The sequence below is a fragment of the Cyprinus carpio genome, unplaced genomic scaffold (assembly GCF_018340385.1).
Source record: "Cyprinus carpio isolate SPL01 unplaced genomic scaffold, ASM1834038v1 S000006607, whole genome shotgun sequence".
In the NCBI taxonomy this organism is placed as follows: domain Eukaryota; kingdom Metazoa; phylum Chordata; class Actinopteri; order Cypriniformes; family Cyprinidae; genus Cyprinus; species Cyprinus carpio.
This window is the reverse complement of record NW_024879250.1, coordinates 34,361-44,299: the sequence shown is the minus strand read 5'-3', so window position 1 is coordinate 44,299 and position 9,939 is coordinate 34,361. Positions and strand designations below refer to the sequence as shown.

General features: G+C 37.8%; 1 protein-coding gene and 1 long non-coding RNA gene across 2 annotated transcripts; one reads left to right on the top strand and one right to left on the bottom strand.

The window, feature by feature from the left end:
• Positions 1 to 208: 208 nt before the first annotated feature.
• Positions 209 to 8,404, top strand: LOC122134669 (scavenger receptor cysteine-rich type 1 protein M130-like). Its single transcript, XM_042754875.1, has 11 exons — positions 209 to 259; positions 798 to 834; positions 1,210 to 1,515; positions 2,077 to 2,379; positions 2,485 to 2,799; positions 2,902 to 3,225; positions 3,301 to 3,618; positions 4,114 to 4,416; positions 6,293 to 6,352; positions 7,895 to 7,957; positions 8,355 to 8,404. Exons 1-11 carry the CDS (start codon positions 209 to 211, stop codon positions 8,402 to 8,404), a joined length of 2,130 nt encoding a protein of 709 aa, XP_042610809.1.
• A 129-nt stretch (positions 8,405 to 8,533) lies between these two features.
• On the bottom strand, positions 8,534 to 9,488 carry LOC109093345. Its single transcript, XR_006159574.1, has 2 exons — positions 9,395 to 9,488; positions 8,534 to 9,212 (listed from the first exon to the last, which is right to left on the bottom strand). It is a non-coding gene; the product is annotated as an uncharacterized LOC109093345 (long non-coding RNA).
• Positions 9,489 to 9,939: the final 451 nt, after the last annotated feature.

Genomic DNA, 9,939 nt, shown 5'->3' with positions numbered 1-9,939 from the left:
CAGTTTAATGTTTAATTACAGTACATTACCTGAAACTCTCTTGTGTAATTTCATATATAATATTTACTCTAAATGTTACACTTTTATTATATGTTAAGAACAGATCTTAAAATTTTAATTAACAAAATAAATGAATGTAAAAAATTCAAACTTATGTTCCATTAGTGTTACTTTTCAATAAAATGTTAAATTTGGTATTACATCAGGAATGGATTTGAATAGGCTTGAACTTGGTTCTTCTCCCTCATGCACGGGACTGGTGATGACACGAGAATAGAAATATTAAATGATTCTGTTTAGCTAAAAATACAGAATTATGTTATGCACATTCTTACACTCTGTCCCCAACTACATTTTATTAAATTATGCATTTTATTTTATTAAATGATTCTGCTTAGCTAAAAATATGAAAGCTCAAATAATGTGAAATTTGGGTTTACCATATTTAATGCAATTACTAAATGTGATGCTAACCTTTTGTCTAAACTTTCATTTTATATTGTGCCAAAATTTATTGTTACACCCCTATGTCAACCCACTGTGTCATTTTCAGCAGGACCGGCACGGACCCCACATGTTACTCTAGGGCTGTCAACAACAGTACTCTCTAAATAATTTAAGACAAGTTGTAGATTTCAAAACAACTTTAATTTGTGGCAAAATTATGGCAAAAAGCTGGTAAAAAACAGCTTGAAGAAAATAATCTCATAGTTAATTTTATAGTATTTTTTTATTTTGGGTTTTTTTTTTTTTGTTATTTTTTGATTTTTAACAGTTTGTCATGTCTAACATTTCAGGGATCAGGCTTGTTGGAGGTTCTCGCTGCTCTGGGAGGTTAGAGGTGCCTCATGGGAACACATGGTACACGGTGTGTGCTGCTGCCTTTGTTTTGCAGGATGCAGAGGTTGTGTGTAGAGAGCTGGACTGTGGGGCTCCTGTACAGGTGCTGGGAGCAGCTGCTTTTGGTAAAGGAGACACTCAGATGTGGACACAAGAGATTCAGTGTAGAGGAGATGAGTATCAGTTTGCTCTTTGTCCAACATCACCTTCACAATTTTGTTCCCATGAGAACGATGTTAGCGTTATATGTGCTGGTAGGTAAACGACGTATGAACTATGAGTATTGACAAAATTCTTGAGTAATATTGTGAAAAAAAAAAGAAATAAAAGAAAAAAAACTTACTTTATCTTGTGTTCTTTTATCTTCAGAAACAGTGAGATTAGTAGGTGGTAACAGTCACTGTGCTGGTCGAGTGGAGGTTCTTTATAGAGGTCAGTGGGGAACTGTGTATGAACTTGGCTGGGATTTGCCTGATGCTGAAGTGGTGTGTAGAGAACTTGGCTGTGGAAAGGCTTTAAGTGCACCAAAGGGTGCTTACTTTGGTGAAGGATCAGGAAGTGTCTGGGTTTCTGGTTTACAGTGTACTGGATCAGAGTTTACATTGACAAACTGTAGATTATTTGGATGGGGAATAGAAGCTAATCATACTGAAGATGCTGGAGTCATCTGCTCTGGTAAGATCATCTAGACTTATTTCATAATTACTAATCTTTTCTCCCACAGAATTCCAGGATGGATACAGATTTTTGCTCCACATTCAGTGTTATGTCAGGTGCCGTGGAGTGAAGTATTATGTATTATAAGTATTATGTGACGTGTTGAATGATGATATGCAACACACAAAAAGCATTTTGTGGACAACATGTATTTTTTTGTTCAAGACAATTCCTTTTGTGAATAAAAAATATAGTTTCTTATTCAAAGACTGAGCATTTCACAGACAAAATACATTTTAATGACATGCTGGGTGCATTTTGTTCACTTTTTTTTTTTCTGATATTTATTAAATTTAACATATTCACTCTTATGTGCAGTTTTTAGCACTTGTGTTGTTGTTGCAGCTGCTTCAAAGGAATTGGCCTTATGTGTGTGCAAATGCACACACACACACACACACACACACACACACACACAAACTGCTGACAACTGATGAAAGGTGTCTGGTTTATGGTATAAACTATTATTAGGACAAGAATTATCAAATATTATCAAATTTGTAAATTTTTTTATTTAAGGAGTCCGGCTGGTTGGAGGATCTCGCTGTTCTGGCAGAGTAGAAGTGCCTCATGATCAGACGTGGATGTCAGTGTGTGACGCTGTCTTTGACCAGCAGGATGCAGAGGTTGTGTGTAGAGAGCTGGACTGTGGGGCTCCTGTACAGGTGCTGGGAGCAGCTGCTTTTGGTAAAGGAGACGCTCAGATGTGGACACAAGAGATTCAGTGTAGAGGAAATGAATCCTATATATCTTTGTGTCCGACATCATCTTCTCTCAAACAGAATTGCACCCATGAGAATGCCATTGGACTGTTATGTTCTGGTAATAAAGCAGTAGTTACTTATTGAAAGAATTACAAACTAGTTTTTAAAACACCTTTCTTGCTTTTTTCATACTGTTGAACTAAACTCTCTGTTTTTTGTGCAGGTTACACTGATCTCAGGCTGGTAAACGGTCCTGATATCTGTTCTGGTCGAGTTGAACATCAGTACTTCAGTAAATGGGGCACAGTGTGTGATGCATGCTGGGATATGAGAGCTGCCAGTGTCCTCTGTAGACAGCTGAATTGTGGGATTGCTGTGTCTGTTGTGGGATCAGACTGGTTTGGAGAGGGAAGTGGTGAAATCTGGGCTGATGTGTTTGATTGTGACGGGAATGAAACAAAACTCTCAGAATGTTCCATCTCTTCATGGAGTCGAGCTGAATCTTCTCATAGTCGAGATGTTGGAGTCATCTGCTCTAGTGAGTCCATTCATGCCGTGATGAAGTCATGGGTTCCAGACTAAAACTACTTCTAAGTATATTTTAGATAAATACTGAATAATAAATAAATACTCTCTTCAGATTCCTCTCTGGCTCTTCATGATGGTCTGGTGCGGTTGTCTGGAGAGAGACAGTGTGAGGGGGAGGTGGAAGTTTTCATCCATCAGGTCTGGAGGAGAGTTCTGCTGGACTCCTGGAGTCTCACTGAATCCTCTGTGGTCTGCAGACAGCTGGGCTGTGGCTCTGTGCTGAACTTCTCCGGCTCCTCTTCATCCAGTCCTGAACACAGTCATGAGTGTGTGACGGGCTTCCAGTGCTCTGGGAGTGAAGGTCATCTGGGGAACTGCAGCTCTCCACAAACTCTCAACTGCAGCTCCACACAACAGCTGTCAATCACCTGCATCGGTGAGAACAATAACATCTGGGTAGATTCTTCAGTTGTTTGTGATCAATAATGTGAATTCTTTCTTTGAATATCAGGTCGGGGGTCCATCAGGCTGGTGGGTTCTGGGGGAAACTGTGCAGGGAGGCTGGAGGTTTTTCACAGCGGCTCATGGGGGACAGTGTGTGATGACTCCTGGGATATTAAAGATGCTCATGTGGTGTGCAGACAGCTGCAGTGTGGAGTGGCCCTCAGTAACCAGCAGGTACCAGCCTGGTTTGGTCCTGGTTCTGGTCCCATATGGCTGGATGAGGTGGAGTGTGAGGGGAATGAGACGTCCCTGTGGAGCTGCTCTTCTCCAGGCTGGGGAAAACATGACTGTCAACACAAGGAGGATGTAGGAGTCGTGTGCTCAGGTAAACAGTACACTAGAGGTAATGTTTATCAAAGATAAAGTTGTTGTTTTTTTTTTTCAGAAAATATACCATGTAATCATTAAACTCCATGGTGATCAGGAACGAAAGGAGTCTGAAGGGGTTTGTTTTGAGTTAATGACTGTCTGACTTTACAGTTCATGACTTCTTACCAAATAATTCAACACAAAATATTGATTTGAGAGTAAATTACTTTATAATTTTAAATATATACTGTCTTCCTAAGAAATAAATAGTTCACTACAAAATACAAAACAATCATATGGTTGCAGTGATATTACTGTATTAATACAGAATTTCTCTGTATTTTAATAACAAATTATGGAGCTATTTTTAATGTTTTGCTTATCTGTTTTTAGATGCAATCAGTGCTTGCAGCATGCATCAGCCTCATATTAAATCATTGTTTTGGTACATATTTTAGCCTTATCACAACCTGAATTTTAATTGTTTTAATGCACATCCTTTTCTATCTAGAGTTTAAAGAGATCAGGTTAACTGAGGGCTGTGAAGGGAATGTGGAGGTTTTCTACAATGGATCCTGGGGTAATGTGTGCTGGAACCAGATGGACGGAGACACAGCGAGTCTGATCTGTCAAGAGCTGAACTGTGGAAGATCTGGGGTTTTGTCTGATTCTACAGCAAGAGTGGAATCAGCTCCTAACTGGCTGGATAAAGTTACATGTCGACCACATGATTCCACTTTATGGCAGTGTCCATCTTCACCCTGGGGACAGAATGACTGTGGTGAAGATGAAGTGGCCAAAACCACTTGTTCAGGTTGGATGATATTTAAATCATTTAATATGGTCTCAGTAATAATCCTTCTGGGCGATTCTATAATTGCAGGTACATTTGGTGTCCATGCATTATTTTTTGTTTCACCTGCATTTATAAAATCACCTTCTGTACATACATTTTTATGTCTAATGGGGTAAGTAAACTTAAATGTTTCTGAGAAGTAAAGTGAGCTGATGGGAAGAGTAAAATGATTTGTGAGGGTAAAATCTTTAGCAGTTTTCACACTGACAGTTGGATTTCACTGAAAGATGTCAGATGTGTCATCCTAATATTCTGTTCATTTTTCTTTTTTTTATCATGTTAAAATCTCAGAGGAGGAAACTCGTGAGTCGCCTCACAGTCGTCTGACATGTTTTACCTCACCATCTCCTTACCAGAGACAGTGTGCAAGTAAGTTTATTCACAACAAATCTGTTGAATGTTTGTTAATGTAAGCCTATATTTTTCTAGCAAATTACTGTTAAATTATTAATATATGCATTTTTAAAATAGGAATTATTTCCCTCAGAAAATAATTTTTAAAGTTTTAAAAGCATCTAGCTTCATTATTAGTGTGTGTTGTGTTGTCAATGTTGTGCTGAAGCTGGTCAGTCCTGATGTGTGTGTGTTTTAGATAATGTTCCTCTCAGACTGATTGGAGAGAAGGGCTGGTGCTCTGGGAGGCTGGAGGTGTATCATAACGCTGTGTGGGGCTCAGTCTGTGATGATCAGTGGCACATCAGCGATGCTCAGGTGGTCTGCAGGCAGCTGGGTTGTGGAGCAGCACTGAGGGCTGATGGGAATTCAGTCTTTGGTGCTGGTGAAGGTGTTGTGTGGATGAACAAAGTCGAGTGCAGAGGGAATGAGATTCACCTGTGGGACTGTCCTCTCTCCCTGAATAACTACACTGACTGCTCACACAAGAAGCTTGTTAGACTCAACTGTGAAGGTCACAGTAAGATTTTTTTGAAAATTTTAGTGCTAATAATAGTTGATTGTTTAATTAGTCATTTGCATGATTATTAATGTGTTTTGACAGACTTTTCAGATGTGTCAGTGTCCACTGCTCCTGCCACAACAACATCAGTTTCTCCTCCAGTGCGCTCAACATCAGTCGCTCCTCCACAAACTCCTCCAGCAGCGTCTCCCCCAGTGCTTGTGATTGTTCTGGGAGTTGTGCTCTTACTGCTCTTAGTGCCACTGCTTATACTGATTCAGCAGAACAGAGTGATGAGGAGAGAGAGGGAGAGATCCAGAGACTGTCATATTGTGTCTTATTCAGTGTGTGATCAGTCATCTGTTGTGAACTGACAGCAGGTTTGTCTGTCTACACTCACAGCTCTCTCTGAGAGGAGACACAGGATGATGTCTGAGGCCGTTTATGAGGAGATTCAGCACAGACATAATCACTTCACTCAGAGGGGTGAGACATGAGCCATCAATCTTATTTAATACCATTAATAAGAGTCTGTCAGACAGTTGATGTTCATCTATTATTAGTCCTGTTAAACCTCCTGCTTCAAACCACAGAATTCCTGACAGAAAACCACAGAGCTGCAGGTGCATGTGTGTGTGTGTGTGTGTGTGAGAGAGAGAGTGTGTGTGCGTGTGTGTGTTTTCAGACTGGGTCTCTTCCTGAGTGTATTTCTGGAAGGCAGTGAGGAATGGGTTCATGTGAGGATACGTGTGTGTGTGTGTGTGTGTGTTTGTGTGTGGGTGTGTGTTTGCTTATTGGCCCAACAAAAACATTCTGTCTCTAATGTTTTTAAAATGCAAGTAATTGACATTTTTGTTGTGTTGTCACTAATACAATGCTTTATGATCCAGAGAAAATGAGGATTCAGTCTGTTGAAGATGTTCTGCTCTTCTTTAACAGGGAGTCTCATCTCTGAAGAACTGCATTCTGGGTATGAAAATGCTGATGAGATTCTCTCAGGTTAGAGAGCTAAAATATATCCAAATGAATACCTAAAAATAAAACATTTGATGTTCAAACTCAATGAAAAATAGATAAAATGTAATTCACACTCAAAATCACACAAATATAATTCTTCCAGTAAATGAAATATGTCACCAATGACTCAACTGTTCATAACACTAAAATCTTATTTGAAATAGAAACACTACATGTTATGATGATGTCAACAATGATAGGTCTCAAGACCTGCAAGAGAAAATATTACATTTTGTTTCTGAAAAATATTCCTATATGCCCTTGATAGAGAGCTAAAATATATCCAAATGAAATACCTAAAATATATGGTGTTCCTGTGGCTCAGTGGTAGAGCATTAGCAGTGCAAAATGTTGTGGGTTCAATTCCGAGGGAAAACATATGTTAGGTTAAAAAAAATGTTAGCCTGAATGCACTGTAAGTCGTCTTTGGATAAAAGTGTATGCTAAATGCAAAATGTAATATAAGATATACCTCGGTTGATGCAGAAGAGATGAAGGAAATCACACCGGGATACTATGATGATGTCATCACTGATGGACTAAAACCAGATCATGAGACAGGTGTCACTCTCTTATTCTGTAATTGGATTAAATATTTAAAATATATAAAACAGGGGTGTCCAGTCCTGCTCCTGGAGGGCCAAGAGTTTAGCTTCATCCAGCTCCAACACACTTGTCTGGAAGTCTAGCGAGTGCTACTCAGGTGTATCCTTTGCGTCCTTCAGTTGCCTACAATCCTTTGCACAGATTCCAATTCATGAAAAATTAATTATCTGAAAATAAAAATCGACAGTGAGCTTGTTCCATTTCCTTATGTTTTGCAATACAAATATATATATATATATATATATAATATATATATATATATATATATATATATATATATATATATATATTTATTTTTTTTTATTTTTTTTATTTTTATTTTTTTTTTTTTTTTTTTTTTTTGTTTTTGAGGTGATAGCATTATGTTTGTATTTGTTTAGTTTTAAAAGGTTAGATACCACAGACGGTCATTACCTGTACTGCTTTAAAAGAAACTCAGTTAATAAAAAAAATTTTTAATTTTTGAGTTTTGTTTTATTTATATTTTTATTATTGTTTTTCTGCTGTGACTTAGTTATTTATGAAGTAGACATGTGCACTAAGTAGACCGTATCATTCTGGCATTTAATGCTGAGAGGACTCTAGCCTTGAATCCTCAGGAGGACTGGACTAGGAAGGATGTATCCTCACTAGGATGTGTGTTTTTTTATTTGAGTCTGAAGACCTTGATTACTTTGGTTCAGGACAGGTGTGTTTTAATAGGGTTGGAGTGGACAGTGTTTCATTGGACATCTTGTAGACATAGACAGTCATGAGAGCTATGATGATAAAAGCTATGATGATGTCACGATGAGCGAACAGAACTCTGATATTAAAAAAGGTGTTTTAGTATGTTTAACATAATACCTTTTAAAATGATGCTCAGTACTGATATGATGATGTGACATTTGTTCTGTTTATATCTTCATGTATGTGTAGTGGACACACTAGAGCATTATGATGATGTCATCATTATTGGACAGAACTTTCAAGGTGTAACGAGTGAGTCACACAGAACTACAATTTAATATCACTCTTATATATGTTTTTATGATATATTGAACGTGTTTCTACCATTAATGAATCATCATGGCTTTATCAGGTTTAATCTAATAGTCTCAGGCAGTCATGAGGAGAATGAGATGAATGACACAAACTATGTTACACATTACAATGTGAGGTTTTATTTCACATGTGTATCTTTTTTTTTTTTTTTTTTGTTTGATGTTTTTTATAGAGGGATATGAGGTGGAGTTTGGTGATATTTTTGTGGTGTGCTTTTTTTAATATTTTTTTTTTTTTTTTTTTTTATATTTGTGTCGCTCATTTAAACCCTATTTAAACTAAATTGTGATGCATTTATAAAAATGAACATGAATTTGCTTGTTTTTACAAACAGACTATGATGATGTGGGCGAGGAGTCAAATAAAGAAGGAGGGGCCATATGACTAAATGGCCACACCCTCTGCCTCTGTTCATGAAATCATATTACAGTTACTGGAGCTGCTGGGAGCTTCTCATATCGCTATTAATGCATCAGTGCCTTATGTTTTTATGTTATTTTAAATATCTTTGTATGAAAAGTTAAATGCTTTGCAAAATTCAGTATCAACAAATTTAAATATTTGTATTTTGGCATTTTGTCTTTTATTACTATTTTGATATCAATGCTTTTCACCTAATAAACAAAAGATATCATTCCAACATCATGTCACAAAAAGAGTAGTAGAGAAAAGTAGAAAGTTATGCTATAAATGTTTAAGAAAGTATTTTTAGGCACTACTGTACTTTTAGGCTGCTGACAGCATTATTTACCTAAATATAATGATAAAAATAGATTTACCAGATAATAGATATTATAAAGCTTCATGTTTTTCCATAAGCTTACTGTCATAGCATCAGTTCTGTACTGTCTTCTTTTATTAACTTAAGAAGAGTATAATTTAACATTTTATTTACAAGAAATATTACTGGGAAAGAAAAAGTTATATACATCATCCTTGAGGTCAAAAAAACAAACAAACAAAAAAAAACTCACCCAAACTGCAGTTTATTGTGTGATTATAGTCTGATTTTATGGATGATACTGAATTATTTGCGCTGAGCTTCAATCTTTTGCAGCAACAGCTCCATATGCAGGTTAAGGTTGGGCTGACCCTTTTTGGTTTTTCTTTTCAACAACTGATATGTTGCTGTTTTCTTCTCCTTGTATTTCTTCAGAGCCTCCTCTCGCTGAGCTTTGTCTTTCAAGAATTCCTACACAGACACACATAATAAAACATGCATCAATCATTTGCCAAAGAATGTAAAAGATGATTAAACTGTGTGTTTACGTGACATAATGGGCCCTTCCTTAATGACAGGAGATTCATTAGGGAATAGAAAACTGTACAACAATTCCATCATACTGATACATTTGCTAGGTTTGATTTCCTCACCTCTCTTTTTTGTGCACGTTCCTCCTTTATCCTTTCATATTCTTGCTTTTGTCTTCTGATACGATGACATTTTCTGCTTCTGCTTTCTTTGGATGAGGTTGCAACCTGGCGACGTCAGATGAACTGAAACATAATGTCACCGAGGTTGTTATTATGGGATTTAGGTCAAAGGCGATCGTGGGGGACATTCAAGTGGTATCAACTTCCTTCCTCCTCCTGGAACTGACTGCATACTCTCACCACATGAGGCCGGGTATTGTCGTGCCACCAGGAGGAACAAAAGACCCAATGGACCAGCGTCGGCGTCTGACAACGGGGTTCAAGGATTCCATCCCGATACCCTAATGCGCAGTAAGTTGTTGCCATTGTCTAGCCTGTAGAGGTCTCTCTGTTCCTCCATGGATATGCCTTCCCAGACCCATCACTGACCAACCACCCAACCGGTCAGGCTGAACAATGGTACAAGGCAGAATAAAAAACGTCCACCGCTTTTCCAGCCCTTTTACATTTCTGTCACACGGGCGCAGGTGAACCTGCTCCATCTG